The sequence below is a fragment of the Vombatus ursinus genome, unplaced genomic scaffold (assembly GCF_900497805.2).
Source record: "Vombatus ursinus unplaced genomic scaffold, bare-nosed wombat genome assembly UNPS02014770.1, whole genome shotgun sequence".
NCBI classification, from domain to species: Eukaryota; Metazoa; Chordata; class Mammalia; order Diprotodontia; family Vombatidae; genus Vombatus; species Vombatus ursinus.
In genome coordinates, this window is record NW_020954548.1 from 17,104,895 (window position 1) to 17,123,154 (window position 18,260).

The 18,260-nt window shown below is 38.0% G+C and overlaps 1 protein-coding gene across 2 annotated transcripts in view; it reads right to left on the reverse strand.

Moving 5' to 3' along the window:
• Positions 1 to 4,718: 4,718 nt before the first annotated feature.
• LURAP1L (leucine rich adaptor protein 1 like) overlaps positions 4,719 to 18,260 on the reverse strand; it is a 59,231-nt gene continuing 45,689 nt past the window's right edge. The window contains exon 2 of one of the 2 annotated variants that reach the window (XM_027863093.1): positions 4,719 to 5,484. In XM_027863093.1, the coding sequence (XP_027718894.1) occupies positions 5,110 to 5,484 (375 nt within the window). In that variant the 3' untranslated portion in view covers positions 4,719 to 5,109. The remainder of the gene's footprint in view (positions 5,485 to 18,260) is intronic. The other variant, XM_027863092.1, reaches the window with a different exon arrangement.

The following is an 18,260-nucleotide window of genomic DNA, read 5'->3' on the forward strand; positions in this document are numbered from 1 at the left end:
GGAACTGGAAAGGATTTGAAACCATAAAAAGAGGAAACTGAGAAATGTATAGTGAATTTTCCTCATCCTTAATTGAAGGTTTTAAGGAAATACACACATACACACAATTCTTAGAGTCAGAGGGAGTAACAGCAGACTCTTCCAAAACACTCAGCCCATCTCCTTCACCTCCCACTCTTCTCTACTTCTATTCATCTCAACCTTCTGGAGGTAGTTAGGTGGCACAATGAATAGAACATTAGGCCTGGAGTCAAGAACACATGAGTTTTCAAATCCAGCTTCAGACATGTAGCAGCTGTGTGACCCTGGACAAGTCACTAACCTCTGTCTGCCTCAGTTTTTTCCACTGTAATAGAGATAATAATATCACTTTCCTCAGAGGGTTGTAGTGAGGATCAAATGAGATAATTTTGTAAAGTGCTTAGCAAGATGCCTGGCACATAGTAGGCACTTAAATGTTTATTTCCTTCTTTCCTTCCTTCCTAAACCCCCTTTCACACCAAAGTGTGAGCTGAAAATGGGTGCAAGATATAGTCAGCACCAGGAGATTGGTGGAAGGGAAAGGAAAGAAAAGCTGAAAAGTAAAGAGGAGGGAGGAAAAATGTAAAGCTATATCTACCATGCTCCATACCAGAGTGAGCAGCTACAATGTAGGAAGAGTAGTAGAAACATCAAGAAATGCCCAAGATAAAAATCCGTGAAAGGTGCTGGAAATAAAACCTAAATCTTCACAAAATTTGGGTAGTAAGGAAGATAAACTAGAGAATTTAATTTGAGAGAATGCATTTTATCTAATAGGTACCACTGAAATGCAATTAGAATGCAGAACATAGGATTCATTGAGTTCGAGCCAGAAGGGGCCTCAGAGGATATCTTGTCAAATCCAGTCCTTTTACTAATGAGGGAACCTAGGCTTAGAGTGGTTAAGTGCTTCATCATGCACTTAGTAGGCTTTGGATTCATGATTGGAATCCAGATCAGCTGGTTCTAAGATTTCTGATGCTATTCTCACATCAAACAGAGAGAGAGATGTTGGCTAAATAATGAATAATTAGGTAGATTCAGAATTTGTTAAGTGGCTTAGTTTAGTCTTTTTTGGTTCAATGTGAGCTTGGAAGATGGTCTCCTGGGAAGTGCTCCAGAAATTCGTGTATAGCCCTATACTATCTAACATTTTTATCACTGACTTGGATAAAAGCATACATATCATGCCTTACAAATTTGCAGATGATACAAAGCTGCTAGGTACAATTAACATGCTGGATGGCACAATCAGAGTATATAAAATTACTGTTAGACTAGAGATTGTCATTGTTGAATTAAATTGAAATGAGAAGATTTAGAAGTAGAGGTGTACTGATAAATGTTTAAGAACTAGCTGTCCCAAAAAAAAGACAATATTAAGCACCTTTAATTTTAATCTTCATTGTTAATATTTTATTAATCACTTCCTTAAGTCTAGAAATAAACAAAATAAATCATGTCCAATAAATGTGGAGAATTTGTCAATTCCAAAGGTGTAATTTAACAATAAGCCTTCCCTAACTGTACAAACTGGTTCCAGCACATTGTTGCACAGAGGACCCATAGAGAAGAAGCATTGCTGGATGGAGAGAGAATTGACCTCAAAACCAGAAAAAAATGGGTTCTGGTCTCACCTCTGACATATATTGACCATGGAATTCTGGGCAAGTCAAGAAATTTCTCAGTACTCTAGGTACCTCTCTAAGACTACATATTGCAGGAAAGGTGGTGACCTGCATTGACACAATGAATTTTCTCACCAAAGTGTTCTGTATCCCTATGAAATTAAAGATACAGTCCTATCTAAAGGGGTCATAATAGTTGTCTTCAAGTATTTAAATTGTCCTTCCAAAGAAGAGAAGCCTGGCTCCAGGGAAAATGAGGATAAATTGCAAAGAAAAAAAAATCAAACTTAAGATTGATATGCAGAAGAACTAAACAATGAGAGCTATCTAAAAGTTTCATGGACTGCCTTAGGAGATGGTAAATCCCCTCCCATTGGACATGTACAACTAATGACTCAATGAGCATTTGGGTATATTTGTAGATGGGATTCTTGCTAAAGTAGAGGTTGAACTAGTTCTTATCTAAGACATCTTCCCTCTCTGAGATTCTATGTAATTCAGCAGATTGGGATCAAAATCTTAGGGAACTCAATTTAATCAAGTTCTCAGAGTTTCATAGTGGGAAGGGAGCTCAGAATCATCCAGTCTAATGCCTGCCTTAACAGGAGTCCCTTCTTCAAGATTGAAAATTGACAATTGAGAATCCAGCTTTAGTGTGAAGCCCTTCAGTAATACGGAATGCACTCCTGTTCAGTTTTAGTTGTTGGGTTTGTTTTTGAAATATGAAACCTGCCTCTCTCTAACTTCCACTCTTCGAATATTTGGAGATAACTATCATGTGCAGTTGTTGTTGTTCAATCTTTTCAGCTGTGTCTGACTCTTTGTTGACCCTATTAGTGGTTTTCTTGACAAAGATACTACAGTGGTTTGCCATTTCCTTCTCCAGCTCATTTTACAGATGTGGAATTGAGGTAAATAGAATTAAATGAATTGTCCAGTGTCACAGAGTTAGTCGGTGATTTTTACTCAGGAAGATGTGTCTTCCTAACTTCAGGCCTGGCACTCTATCTACTCACCACCTGTCCAGCTGTCATGTTCCTGCTAAGTATTTTTTTTTCCAAGTGAAACATCCCCAACTCTTTTAACCTGTCTTTCAATGTCATGATCTCTAGATCCTTGATTATCCTAGTTGCCCTCTTCTGGTGGTACTTCAGGTTGGCAAATTTAAATATTCGCAATGCTTTTTTTTTTCTTCCATTTGAAATGTTTACAATTAAAGTATGTATTAAAATACTGATTATGTGGCATATTTTTAAATTGAGAGAAATGGTTATTAATAACCAATGAGCTGAGGACATGCAGAGTTCCTCCTTTTTTCTAAAGTCCTCATTTCAAGGCTCGGTCTCTGAAGGATGGCTGATAGTGAAATTGAATTAACTTTCTTCTAAATCTTGTTCAGACCCTACCCAGGTTGGGAAGCCCATTGTGTTCTACATAGGTATGGATGGGGATAAATTCTTTGAACAGATTGTTCAAGGCTGGGTAATTTTGAAGTAAATGACATAATCAAAGTTACATTGCCCCAGTCTCTCATTAGAATAGGTCCACCTCTCATTGTAATAGTCATTCTCTCTCATTGTTAACCAATCAGAGTTGATTGCCACCCTCAGGAAGACCCACTCTTCCAAGGGCATATAAATTGTGATTGATTTGTCTTCAGCACTGAAGAGTGTCTCTGACCCATTTTATTGGTAATATGCTAGAATTATTAATTTAAAAAAATTAATTAATTATGTCTATGATAATTTAGGGACTTGAACTTTTTAAATGTCACATAATAATGACTATATGTTTAATTTCCTCTTTTTTGTTCTAAAATTTACTTGGCTCCTTCTTTTTTCCAAAGCAGCATTTCCAAGTCAATGTATCTGAAATCCTAACATGTTCTTTGGAATTGCTTCTCTAGATATTCTATTCCTTTCCCCCATTGCAACCTACCAATCTAACAATACTGGACCCTGTATTCTCCCAGGTAATAATAGATACTAATAGGCTTAGTCAGAAAAATTAATCTGTCCATATGTTAGGGTCTGGGCAACAACATATCTTGACCCAGTGAAAATGCATGTTTTACACTATAAAGGTTTGGAGAAAGTACCCAGAGGGTCAATAGACCAGCAATAATTTCCATTGCTATGGCATGCCTCTTATGAGAGAAACTTTGAACCCACAATACCTCTCAAATTATACCATGTAAATAACTCCTTCTACCCCCTCCCAACTCTCCTTTCTTGAGGTCATTCTGGTCACAAGACCATTCTAGTCAAGGCCTTAATAGCATCCCTTTAACATGACTGCCTCTAAGTCTTTATTTGTTGCTTTCTCCTCATCTAAAAGGTAATCCCCCTGACTCTATACTGTGTTGTCATGTAGAAGAAGCTCAAGATGTCAATCGATGATACCAATTGATTCACACTTGAAATGGATATGAGCTTATCCATAGAAATGACATGGATAATTAACATTTCTATTGTGCTTTAAGGTTTGCAAAGCATTACACACTCCTCTTGTTTGATCCCCACAACAACCCTAAAAAGTAGGTGCTACTATTGTCACTTTTTCAAAGATGAGGAACACATCACAAAGGTTAAGTGATTTTCCTCAGGGCCTCCTGCTACTAATTTTCTGAAGGAAGAATTGAGCTCGGGTCTTTCTGATGCCAAGCCCAACATCTACCTGCCTCACTTAAAGGTGAAATAGAAGATGGATTGCCATCTACTTTACTACATCATCCTAAAGACCCCAAAACCTTTCCATATGATTAGCAGCTTGTGTGTGCTGCTTCTAACTCTTAAAAAAAAAGTTAATACATCACAAATCTGAGGCTGATTTCATATGATCTCATACGATGATAGGGAGAGGAGAAGAGTTCCCATATCCAAATGACTTCATCTATGCACACTCAAGAGCAGAAAAAAGTGTTCAATATATACAAGGGGGAAAGATTGAGAAAAGTGGGCCTAGAATTAATGATTCCCATTGAACATTTGGCCAGTTTAGAATAAACAAATCAACAGAAATCATTGACATCAGACCTCACAGATAGCTAGATGACAATACTTACAATCATTTAAGAACATGAGGTACAAAATTGCTGGTATTGTAACATGGTTTATTTTTAAATTTAGCACAAAGTTTTACTGGTAATCCCTGAAAACGTGTTTTAAAAACAGAAAAAAAATATGTTTATTGCTTTTTCTTTTTTCCCACTTTAATTGTGGCAATATACTATGAGGGAAAAGTCTCTGCAATAAATTAAGCATGGAAATTAAGAAGGGCAGGAGGAGAAATCAATCCCCACAAGAAATGTTAGGAGCAAGTGAAGAGTTGTAAAGAGGATTCAAAATAAGCTTTCCTTGGAAAAGTTTGCATTTTTTTGCCACAAAAAATAAAATAGCAGCAGAGAAAGAAGATAAATATAAGTTAATTGCACACCAGTCCCATGAGAAAGCCCTTGCTATTAGCCAAAACGGCAGTACTCAGAATCAAGTTTGGAACGCTTGTGTAAAGACTGTGAATCTTCTATTAGGGAAGTGTCACTGAACTGGTCCAAATCGGAGGGGGTCTGGTGACCTGGGACATCATCTGCCAAAGTGTCCAGATAACTGCCCACTGATATCCCATCCAATCCATCACTGCCGTCCTGTAAGCTATTGTAGCTTCCTTGTAAGGAGGTGTTCTGGCTTTCCAGTAAACTGCAAAGGCTGCCACTGAGGCTGCTGCCTCGGCTGGTGATTGTACCCTTCTCTTCCAACATCCACTTGATGGACTCAATGCTCTCATTGATGATAAGCAGCTGCCTCATGAGCCGAACATCAGTGGCTCTGAGGTTAACCTGTACGGAGGAAGGAGGAAACAGAATTTACTTTTAGAATTTCCCATATATTCAGAGATTGAAATACATTAGTATCATTTCATATAGTATGAATCTCTATATACTATACTCTATAAAAAAAATAGTAAATGTTCTTAAAAAAAAAAAGAACCCAGTGTCTTAGAAGTGATATCAAAGAGGCAGCATGGAACAATGGGAAGGACAACAGGAATCCAGTGAGAACAGGGTTCACCTTCTGACTCTATAGCTCAATCCTGTGACCTTGGGCAAGACACTTCATCTCTATAAATCCCAAATTTTGTTAACTGTAAAATGGTATTCATTATACTTTCACTACCCACTTCATACTGTTGCTATGGGAATTAAATGGAACAGTATATAAAAGCGCTTTGAAGGCATAAAGTGCTATAGAAATCTAAATTATTACTAGTGTCTCCAATCACTCACTCACTACTCCGCTTCTTTTTCCTTGCATGGAAGTGAGCCTGGGCTACTTAAAGTATTAGATTCTCATTCTTACGGTGGACTGGAAGCTCTGGCTGGACCCACAAAGCTTGAAAGGTGCCAAGTATGAGCCAGTGATGGACTTATGTTGCCATGCTGTTCAAAGACACGCCATTTTGGTTGTGAATGTGCATGCTATCATTAAATACACAATGTGGGGGGCAGCTGGGGCACAGTGGACAGAGCACCAGCCCTGGATTCAGGAGGACCTGGGTTCAAAGACACATAAAACTTACTTGCTGTGTGGTCCTGGGCAAGTCACTTAACCCCACTGCCTAGCCCCGCCCCAAAATATATATATAATGTGGAACTATAAGGAATGAGACAGAATGTTGTACAAACACATTAGAAAATTAAAAGGTATAACTCTAAAGATATGAAACTGATTTTCTTTGCTCTGCTGCTGACAGGGTTTTTTGTGTATGGAGGGAGGGGAGAGTGCATCACCAGGCTGATCCACAGCGTGATGAATTTTTTAGCTCTAGTAACCCTCTGAAAACTTCTATTGAATGTCAAGGGCTACAGTCTGTATGAGTGGGGGAAGCTCATTGAAAGAATTACAGATCTTTGAATTACTGAAGGACTATTATAACTCCTGTATAAAAGTCTAAAATCTCCTAGTCTGAGAGTCCCATGAATCTACAAGAGATGTGGTCAACAACACTGTTATGCATTTTATTTTTAATTAATTAATTAATTTTTAGTTTTTGACACTTGCTTTTATAAGATGTTGAGTTCTAAATTTTACCCCCTCTCTACCTTCCTCCCTCCCCAAGATGGCATGCAATCTGATATAGACTATACATGTATGATCATATTAAACATATTTCCATGTTAGTCATGCTGTGAAAGAAGAATCAGAACAAAAGAGAAAAACTACAAGAAAGAAAAAACAAAAAACAACAAAAGAAAGAGAAAATAATATGCTTCAATCTGCATTCAGATTCCATAGTTCTTTCTCTGGATGTGGATAGCATTTTCCATTATGAGTCTTTTGGAATTGTCTTAGATTATTGCATTGTTCAGAACTAAGTCTAACAAAGTTGGTCATTGCATCATGTTGCTGTTACTGGGTAAAGTGTTTTCCTGGTTCTGCTCATTTCATTCAACATCAGTTCATGCAAGTATTTCCAGGTTTTTCTGAAGTCTGGTTGCTTACCATTTGTTATGGAACAATAGTATTCCATTACATTCATATACCAGAACTTGTTCACTCATTCCCCAATTGATAGGCATGCCCTCAATTTCCAATTCCTAGTCACTACAAAAAGAGCTACTATAAATATTTTTGTACATGTGAGTCCTTTTCCCACTTTTTATGATCTCTTTGGGACACAGGCCTAGGAGTAGTATCGCTGGATTAAAGGGCATGCAGAGTTTTATAGCCCTTATAGTTCCAAACTGTTCTCCAGAATGGTTGGATCATTTCACAATTCCACCAACAATGCATCAGTGTTCCAATTTTTCTACATCTTCTCCAACATTTATCATTTTCCTATTTTGTCATGTTAGCCAATATGATAGGTGTGATGTGGTACCTCAGAGTTGTTTTAATTTACACTTCTCTAATCAGTAATGATTTACATTATTTTTTCATGTAACTATAACATAGCTTTATTTTCTTCATCTGAAAACTGCCAGTTCATATCTTTTGACCATGTATCAATTGGGGGATGAATTGTATTCTTATAGATTTGACTTAGTTCTCTATATATTTTAGAAATGAGGCCTTTATCAGAGATCCTGGTTATAAAAATTGTTTCCTAGCTTTCTGTTTCCCTTCTAATTTTGGCTATATTGATTTTGTTTGTGCAAAAACTTTTTAGTTTAATGTAATCAAGATTATCCATTTTGCATTTTACACTGTTCTCTATCTCTTGTTTGGTCATAAATTCTTCTCTTCCCTACAGATCTGACAGATAAACTATTCCTTGCTCTCCTAATTTGCTTATAGCTTCTCCCTTTATGTCTAAATCATGTACCCATTTTTATTTTATCTTGCTATGTGGTATAAGATGTTGGTCTATGCCTAGTTTCTGCCATACTGTTTTCTAGTTTTCCCAGGAGTTTTTGTCAAATGGTGAGTTGTATCCCAGAAGCTGGAGTCTTTGGGTTTATTAAGCAGTAGATTACTATAGTCATTGACTACTGTGTCTTGTGTACCTAACCTATTCCACTGATCCACCACTCTATTTCTTAGTCAATACCATGTAGTTTCGATGATTGCTGCTCTATAATACAGTTTTAGATCTGGCATGGCTAGGCCACCTTCCCGTGCATTTCTCTTTATTAATTCCCTTGATATTCTGGACCTTTTGTTCTTCCAGATGAATTTTGTTATTATTTTTTCTACCTCTATAAAATAACTTTTTGGTAGCTTGATTGGTATGGCACTGAATAAGTAAATTAATTTAGGCAGAACTGCCATTTTTATTTTATTAGCTCATAAGCTACTGATTTTATTGCCCATAAGCAACTGATATTTTCCCAGTTATTTAGATCTGACTTTATTTACGTGAAAAGTGTTTTGTGATTGTGTTCATATAGTTTCTGGGTTTGTCTTGGCAGGTAGATTCCCAAATACTTTATATTGTCTACAGTTACTTCAATGGAATTTCTCTTTCTATCTCTTGCTGCTGAACTTTGTTACTAACATATAGAAATGCCAATGATTTATGTGGATTTATTTTCTATACTTTTTATTTTCATATACTGCAACTTTGCTAAAGTTGTTAATTATTTCAAAGAGGTTATACACTTTAAATACATTAGTCAAAGAAGGCTGGTTGGATTGAATGAGCATGCAGTGGTATCTTTTCAGTTGCAAGTTATTATTAATTTATTTTTATTCTTATTTGTTGTTGTTTTTCAGTCACTTCAGTTGTGTCCAACTCTCTGTGACCCCTTTTGGGGTTTTCTTGGCAAAGACACTGGAGTAGTTTGCCATTTCCTTCTCTACTTCATTTTACAGATGAGGAAACTGAGGGAAACAGGGTTAAGTGACCTGCCCAGGGTTACACAACTAGTGTCTGAGGCCAGATTTGAACTCAGGAATATAAGTCTTTCTGACTCCAGGCCCAGCACTCTATCCACTGCATCACTGAGCTGCCTCTTACTACTATTAAAGTTATTAATAACAGTATATTTGTTATTAAGTTATTATAAGCAAATTATTGCAGGGAAGTATGTGTCTATATATACTGTAATCGCAGAGTAATTTATGTGACCATGTAAGCTGAAAGTTGGGGAAGAATGGAAGAATGCATAAAGTATTAAGGGAGGGTGAGAGTGAAGGAATATCATAGGGTCATTGATTCAAAGTTGAGAGGACCTTAGAAGCATCATTTTACAGATGAGGAAATGGAGGCCTAGAAAGGTTGGGTGACTCAACCAAAGTCACATAAAAGATTCCAGACTTGAGCCCAGGCCCTCTTACTACAAATCTAGTGTGCTTTCTACTACTTTCAGAAAAATAGTGATATTTATTTCTCTACACATTTTTTTAACCAGGAGAGAGAACATGCCTAAATTCTCAAAAATTGCCTTTGGCTTTCTACTGCTCCTGCTTTTTACCTAGGTTTTGCAAATGTCTGAGGCCCCCAGAGGGCTAAGACTCCATGTTGGCAGGACTGTATGCATAACTGGCACTTCCTAGTGATTTGGGGGAAGAGAGAGGGAAGACATTATGGAAGAATTAAAGGAAAACTAACTTAAATTCCCACAGTTTGTGTGGCAAGTTCTGTTTGGGCCAGCTAGGTGGATAATAGAGAGAGTGCCAGGCCTGGAATCAGGAAGGCCTGAGTTCAAATGTGGCCTCAGACACTTACTGGCTGAATCACTCTAAGTCACTTCACCATTGGTTGCCTCAGTTTTCTCATCTGTAAAATAGGGATAATATTAGCACCTACTCCCCAGAGTTATTGTGAAGGTCAAATGAGATAATAATTGTAAAATGCTTGGCACACAATAAGCACTATACAAAAATTAGCTTCTGTGGGTGTTGATCTTGCCTCCCTTTTGCATAGGAGAGGAGGCGGGGCTCACTGTAGAAGGGCTTTGGCCAAAGGATCCTTCAGCCATACTCTTACCCTCAGAATGATACTAATGCCTAACTGTCTTACCACTGGAGGGCCTACTTTCTCTCTCTCTGTGTCTCTTTCTGTGTGTGTGTGTGTGTGTGTGTCTCTCTCTGTGTCTCTCTCTGCATCTCTTTCTCTCTGTCTCTGTCTCTCTCTCTGTATGTGTCTCTGTGTATGTGTGTGTCTGTCTCTCTCTCTGTATGTGTCTCTCTCTGTCTCCCTCTGTCTCTTTCTCTGGCTTTCTATTTCTCTTTTCCCTTCTGTGTGTGTGTGTCTGTCTCTGTCTGTCTCTCTCTCTCTCACACACACACACACACACACACACACACACACACACACACACACTGGTTTGAAAATGAATAATTTCTCAGTAGCTGAGACCAATGATTTTCCAGATCCAGGTATAACCCCAAGGTGTCAGAATTGTGTGGGTGTGGAATACTACAGGGCACACCCTCATGTCTCATGGGGAGAATCAGGCCTCTTTGCTCCAAATGCATGCATATACATCCTATAATTATAGCTCCTCCAAAAATGAGTTTTCTGGTTATGGGTTAATCCATAAATCTGACAGAACCTTGGAAACAGAATGAAACTGGCAAACTAACATTCAGAGGGGTGACATGTCCATAGATTACTTGAAGTACAATGAAGCTTAGGTTACAGGTTTCAAGTAACTATATAAATAACAAAAAAAGTAAAAAAAAAAAGACAAGTCTTTGGTAGGAAATTAAAGTAACTTGGATGAATTCCTGATCTTCTTCCAGAAAACCACACAAAATAAACATGACATAGAACATAATATAGGATCACATTTATCTACATGAAATTGTACATATATAAAAATGTATCAACTTAAATATAGGTGGCTTCATTTGTGAGGCTGCCCTGACCATGAACATAGTTGAAGAAAGTTAAAAATTCAGGATATATTGACTAAGTGCCTATTATGTTATGTGTATCAGGTACTTATGACACAAAGAGAAATAGGACAGGGGCCCTGATCTGAAGGTGCTTACATCCTAAAGGGGGAATGTTAAATACACACATAACTGTGACTTGAGAGAATGAGAAAAGTACAAAGGAAAAGTCTAGTGAAAGTTTTAGAAGCCTGAGTGGGGAGAGACCATTTTTACCTGAGGGAGTCAGGGAAGGCTTCCTGGAGACAGTGATATCTGAGTTGAATCTCAAGGAAAGGGAGGAACAACAAAAGATAGGGAGAAGTGTATGAAGGGGGTTGGTAGAAGGCATGGAGGCTGATGTAGTCAAGATGTGGAAATGGTCTTGGTAGGGAGGTGGGGGGGTCACAGGTGTGCAATGAGGCATATGCTGGCAGATGTGTTCAATGTGTCTATTTTGTTTTAATTGTATGTCTCTGTTACAAGAGATTGTACTTTAGGGGAGATGGTATTGGGAACAACATGACTTTTATCAATGAACAATGGCACAAAAATGGGAGAAGATAAAATGAGAATCATGGGTGAGGAGTAGTACAATTCAACCAGAAGATAGTATGTAAAGGTAGTCTAAAATTAAACTGGGTAGATAGATTACGCTCAATTGTGGAAGGCCTTAAATGCCCAGATGAAGAGCTTAAACTTTACCCAGTAGACGACTGGGAGCCACCTAATGGTTTGAGTAGAGGAAGAACATAACCATAGCCATGTGTTGGAAAGATTGCTTGGCGCAAGGGTGCATTCGTGAGAGTAGACATAGACTGAAGATAGGCAGTGATTAATTCGCCAAGTATTTATTTCACACTCATTTAGCACCATGTTAACTGTTGAGAGGGTTATAAAAGAAATTTAATACTAGGTCTCTGAGCTCTCGTAGTTTATAATAAAGTTTGAAAGAAATTATTGACACCAACAAAACAGTCTAAGGTTATCTTAATAATAGATTAAAGTTGAAAGAGACCTCAGAGGTCATGTAGTCTAGCTTCCTCATTTTACAGATTAGGAAGCTAAGATCATGGTCAGATGATTTGCCCAGGACCGCAGATGTAGTAAACATCAGAGCTGGTTTTTGAAACCTGGGCCTCTCACTTCAGTCAGTCCTCTTTCTACCATACCATGCACAAGAGCCAAAACACGTAGTTCAACACAGGAAGGGCCCCAAATATCATAAGGTTACAGAGCTCAGTAGTCAGGCATCTACAGATACTTATGGATAAGTGACTCACTGAAGAGTGAACGCCACTAGTAATTTTAATTGTATTCTTCACTACTTCCTGATATATGATCTCTGCTCTGGTCACACTAGCCCTCTCACCATCCCATGAACCAACCACACTCATTTCCACTCCTGTGCCTTTATACAATTATTCTCTTCACTTAAAGTGCCCTACCCTCTCGCTGCAAATCTTACCAACCTTTCAAGTTTTGTTTTCTTCGTGAAGCTTTTTCTGACTGTTGTATCTCCTGGGTCTCCTCCTTCTCTGAACTCCTATAGGATTTAAAGGGCCATAATCTCCTCATTCTGTGTGTGTATATATGTGTTATATGTATATATGTATGGGGGGAGGGTATCTGGAATTGTGAATTCACCCATGTGAAGAGCTCCCAGTATAGAAATTCTCTCCACCAAAGGGAATCAGTCTGTTACTTAGTTTTAGAGGGTTGCCTGGGGGACTAAAAGGTTAAGTGTCTTTGCCCATGATCACATAACTGATAGGAGGTCAGAGGCAGGTCTTCCTGACTCCAAGGCTGGCCCTCTTACTACCATTTATTTCTTTTTAACTACCTTGAATCTTGCTTTGCTCAATGTTATTTCAAGAGTGTTCATTTTGTCTTCACAACAAGTCAGCCTGTACCCTGCCCGCCCTCCCGAAGATATGGCTAATGTCTTATACATCTGTATTTCCCTTAAGGGTCTAGCATGAAGAAGGACATTATGATGACAGCCAACATTTATCTAGCACTTCAAGGTCTGTAAAGCACTTTACAAATCTCAATCAATCCTAACTACAACCCAATGAAGAAGATTCTATTAGCATCATCATTTTACAGCTGAGGAAATTGAGGCTGAGACAGGGTAAATAATTTGCCAGGGTCACAAGAGCTAGGAAAGCTAGTAAGCTCATAAAGGATGACTTGAAATCAGGGTTTTGTTTTGTTTTTTTTAGGCAATTGGGGTTAAGTGACTTGCCCAGGGTCACACAGCTAGTAAGTGTCAAGTGTCTGGTCTGAGGTCGGATTTGAACTCAGGTCCTCCTGACTTCAGGGCTGGTGCTCTATCCACTGCACCACACAGCTGCCCCTGAAATCAGGTTTTCTTGACTTCAAATCAAATACTCTATCCACTAGGACATCTAACTGATAAGTGCTCAATAAATATATATGGAATGCCTGGGTCCAGAAATGAATTTTTTTTTCAACAGTGAAAGCTTATGTGTGTCCAAACTATTTCTGTATGTCAATATTAAAAGTTCATTTTAGGGCCAAGTCATATCCTCTGTATCCAAGAATAAAAGTAGCTAAACAATTCTTCAGTTATGAAAACTTTCTGGTCCCAAAATTTGTCTTTTGAAAACACTTTGTCCCATAGATATTTGTTATAAATGATTAGATTACTAGGCAATTCTGATTGAATTGAATTCATTTCATTTTTATTACATCCTTAACTTGACCTAGGCCCAGGGGATACAAAGGTGAGAAAAAACACTGGACTTTGCCCTCGAGAGTTTACTGCCTGCAGGGAGAACACAACAGGTGTGCAAATAAAGTGTGGCCCAAGGTAGTGGCCCATGGGAACAATGCAAAGATCTAGAGAAAATGCTCTGGGAAAATCTGAGGAAGGAAAGAATACTTTCAGCTGAGAAGATGAGAGAGGACTTCACACTGAAGGTAAGCCCACAAAAACCTATTTACACCATAATAATTAATGAATTAAATGAATGAAATAATTAATGAATTAAAGGGCAGGGACTGTTTAATTTTTATATCTAGTACACAGCACAGTACTTGGAACACAATAAACATTTAATAAATATTGGTTGAACAGAATTGATTAGAAGCTTTGGACCCCAAGTTCCCCCGTATCCCTTTAACTTTAAAACATAGACCTCCCTTTGTCCTTTTGTTCCTTGAGTCTCCAGTATTTCTCAGCTTTAAGAGAGAAAGGGATTCAGGGTGCAAGCATGGGCGTCCTGGAGGCCAGGCTGCTTCCATAGCCGTATAGGAGTGTCACTCTAGTAATAAGGAGCATTCCACAAGCTGGATGGGAACAGAGTAGCATTAGAAGAAAAGAAAAGAACACTAGTGGTGGAAGGGGGGCCCCAGTGGCAGGAGGCAGACATCAGCAGCCATGCATATATATAAGCATGAGTCATTTTTAAGTCAGGGACTAACCACATTCAATATCTGATGTGGAAAGCAGTCTTCTCTATCTCCATTGATTTCTTAAGCAATTTTAATCACTCTAGTGATTAGTGGTTTCCATGAATCAAATTCAACCAAATATATTGGGCAATAAAGAAGGGAGTTGAAGCAGGAAGCAAACAAAGCTTCCTTTGATCATGAAATAACTCACTTTAGAAAAATTACTCTCTGAAAGTAAAATATCTATAAGCCATGGAACCACAGTTGGAAAAAATAAAATGACAAGTCAAGTGGAATTTGCTAATCTGGCTGATCAATTATTGTGGCTTTAACATGGACATTGTGTCCTCCTAGTAATACAGTGAAGATGAGTTGAATGAATGGACACTCCCAAATAATAATGATGATGATAATCATAATAATAATAATGATGGTGGTGATGATGATGATAATAATAATAGTATTTATGTAGCACCTACTATATGGCAGGTATTATTATTATTATCTCTATCTTACAGATGAAGAAACTAAGGCAATAGAGAGGTTAAGTGACTTGTCCAAGGTATCATAGCTAATAGGTATCTGAGGCCACATACGTAGCTAAACCTAAAACAGCCCAAAAGCACCCATTTGCTCCTCAGCTCTCACCCTGTCTGCTCTCATGTCCATGTCTTTGCATATACTTTTGGCCATACAGGAATGACAGGCTGTACTTGTCATATGTATTATCCCCAGCACTAGCATGGTGGACTTGCACATAGTAGGCAAACTGAAGAATAAACTCTCTGTATTACATATAAAAAGGGCAGGGACATGTTAGTTTCCTGGGATATCATTATAGCAGTATCTCTTTAACTTTGGAGAGGTTGCAATTACTGTTCAACCTTGAACATGTGAGCAACCCACTAAATTACTAAATTACAATGTTGCCTCTGTCTTCAGCAGCTGCCCCACCCTTTCTTGCCACATTCATGTATAAAGTCTGGCAATCATTTATACGGAGTCCTGAAGCTTGAGGTTAGCTTTTAGAGGAGAAGGGGGAGGCTGGTACCTCAATCTCTGAAAACATCATGCAAGCCAATTAAATCATCCCAGCTCTGATATTCACTAGTTATAGTTCTCTCAGAATCAGTTTTCTCATCTATAAAATGGATGAAATGATATTCATTATTCAATTCCACAAGCATTTATTAAGTGACTTCTATATGTAAGGCACTGTGCTAAGAACAGGGTGTACAAAGACCCAAAAAGGCAAACAATTCCTGTCCTCAAGGAGCTTCTATTCTATAATATTATCTATTGCATATAAGGGCAGTTAGGTGGCATGGTGGGTAGAGTGCTGGGGGCCTGGAGTCAGGAAGATTCATCTTCCTGAGTTCAAATCTGGCCTCAGATATTTCCTAGCTGGGTGACCCTGGGTAAGTTACTTAACTCTGTTTGCCTCAGTTCCTCATCTGTAAAAAAAAAAAAAAAAAAAAAAAAGCTGGAGAAAGAAATGGCAAACCACTCCAAAATATCTTTGCCAAGAAAACCCCATGGACACCACTGAAAACAACTGAACAACTTTATATGTGGTGCTTGTGAAGACAGCATGACATTAAACCTTAATGTATAATAGAAATGTGAGTTATAGATATTTGCATTTCTCCTAATATAGAACTACTAATGAGGGTGATAGGGTGAGGTGGGGGCAGTGGAGGGTATTATTTTATGTTATCAGTACCTTTCTCTCTGAATGGTAAATCTAGGAAGGAATGTCTTCTTGATTTCAAATCATATCATATTAGTGCAGATCAAAATCTAAGTGAGAAAAAGGCGGTAGCTTCTGGAAATAGCATTTTAAGAATGAGGTATTGTGGCAGCCAAGGTCATCTGGGCAGGTCTAGGAATTCAGCATCTGAGGTCAATCAGAGAATAACTGGTTCACGGCTATTTCTAGTTTTATCTCCCAGGTAATAAGACAATATCTTTAAAAGGAAGTGAACTCACCATATGAGTCACAACCTAAATATCCATCTCTTTGTTTGGATAGAGATAAGTCAGTGCTAGCATGTGACTGGTGTCACATAGGTACTTGTTTAATTGATTGTTTTCAGGGAAACAGATCAAAATGACATCTAACAAAAGAAATGTGGTCTTGTCTGAAGGATTCATTAGGGGGTTTAAAGAGTATAGTGGTTCTGATTCTCTACTCATTTTGCTATTTACTCATAGTTTAGCATTTAGCAACATTAAATGCTGGAGAGTTCTTTCTAGTTAACCCAAATCCCATTTGCTGCAGGATGGTGGCATGACCAGTGTTACTAATTATGTGTCAACTAAAAACAAACAAACACACAAACAAAACTATTTCCTTTTCTCAAAGTCATGAAACTGTGCTAATGATAATAAAAAGTGGACTAGGGGGTGGGGGAATCTCAGCTTTTGGTTTATTTCAATTATAACTTTTGCTCTAAGATTTGTAATTCTGTTCGGGGAGCAAAGAACTCTCATGCCTGAGGAATGCCTGCACATTGTGGATAAAAAGTTAACCTTGAGGGCAGCTAGATGATGTAGGGGAAAGAGCACTGGCCCTGAAGTCAGGAGGACCTAAATTAAAATCTTACCTCAGACACTTGACACTTACTAGCTGTGTGACTCTGAGCAAGTCACTTAACCCTGATTGCCTGGCAACAACAATAACAACAAATTAACTGTGAAGTTGGGAAGACTTTGCTTTAGGTCTTGCCTGTGAAACATATGTCTGTGTAAGACCCTAATCAAGTAAATAACTCCTCAGAGCTGCCTACATCCCTCTAAGTCTATAAATTGGAAAGGAGATAATTAGCAGAATTAGTATAAGTTTTTCCCTGGGAGCTCCTAACAGATGAAATCACTCCAGTTCCGTTCTATCTCACAGAAGAATACAAGGACAAAGAATACAGTCTCAACTATTCAAGAGCTCATGGCAGCTCTAGGATTTGTGAATTTAATCCTGGGCGAGGAGGAGTATTATTGGCCAAAGTACTGAAGACTGGGAAAGAGCACTGACAACTTCAGATTATTAAGGGACTCTGTAGATGAGTTCCTTGTGGCGCAATGGTTAGAATACTCAACTGGGAGTCCAGAGATATATGGCCAAATCCAGCTTAGCTACTAAGTGTCCATTTATTTACAGATAAATCATTGACTTGCTTTGAGCCTCAGTTTCCCTATTTGTGGATTGAGAGGTAAGAATGAAATACTTTCTAAGGGCATATAACTTGTCATGGTCACACATGGAGAAGTGGTATTGGGCAAGATTTGAATCAGACTCCAAATTCAAGTGTCTTTACCTTACTGTGTTCCCTTTCAGCCACTTTTCTGACTGATTGGAGCCACCTTGAGAAAGTAGGAAGGCACTGAGAGGGGCACAAATAATTGATCTAAGATTTAGTTAAAAACAACAACAACAACACATAGGTAAAACAAACACTGGGAATTCTATTTGGGTTTCAATTATCTTAGAAGCAGTTAGGGACTTAAGTTTTTGGGATAAGAATTTCATTATCTGGTAAAAATCTGTTGGGAAAATTGGAAAGCAGTCTGGTGAAAATTGGGCATAGAACAATATCTTACACCATTTACCAAGATAAGGTCAAAATGGATATATGCTTTATATATGAAAAGATATATTACAAGAAAATTTGAAGAACATAGAACATATTACCTATCAGACTTATGGATGGGTGAACAATTTATGAATGAACAAGACATAGAGAGCAGTGTGAGGCGTAAAATGGATAATTTTGATTACATTAATTTTTTAAAAAATTATACAAATAAAACAAATGTAGCCAAGATTATAAGGAAAAGAGAAAATTGGAGGCCAGGGAGGAATTTATAGACAGTTTCT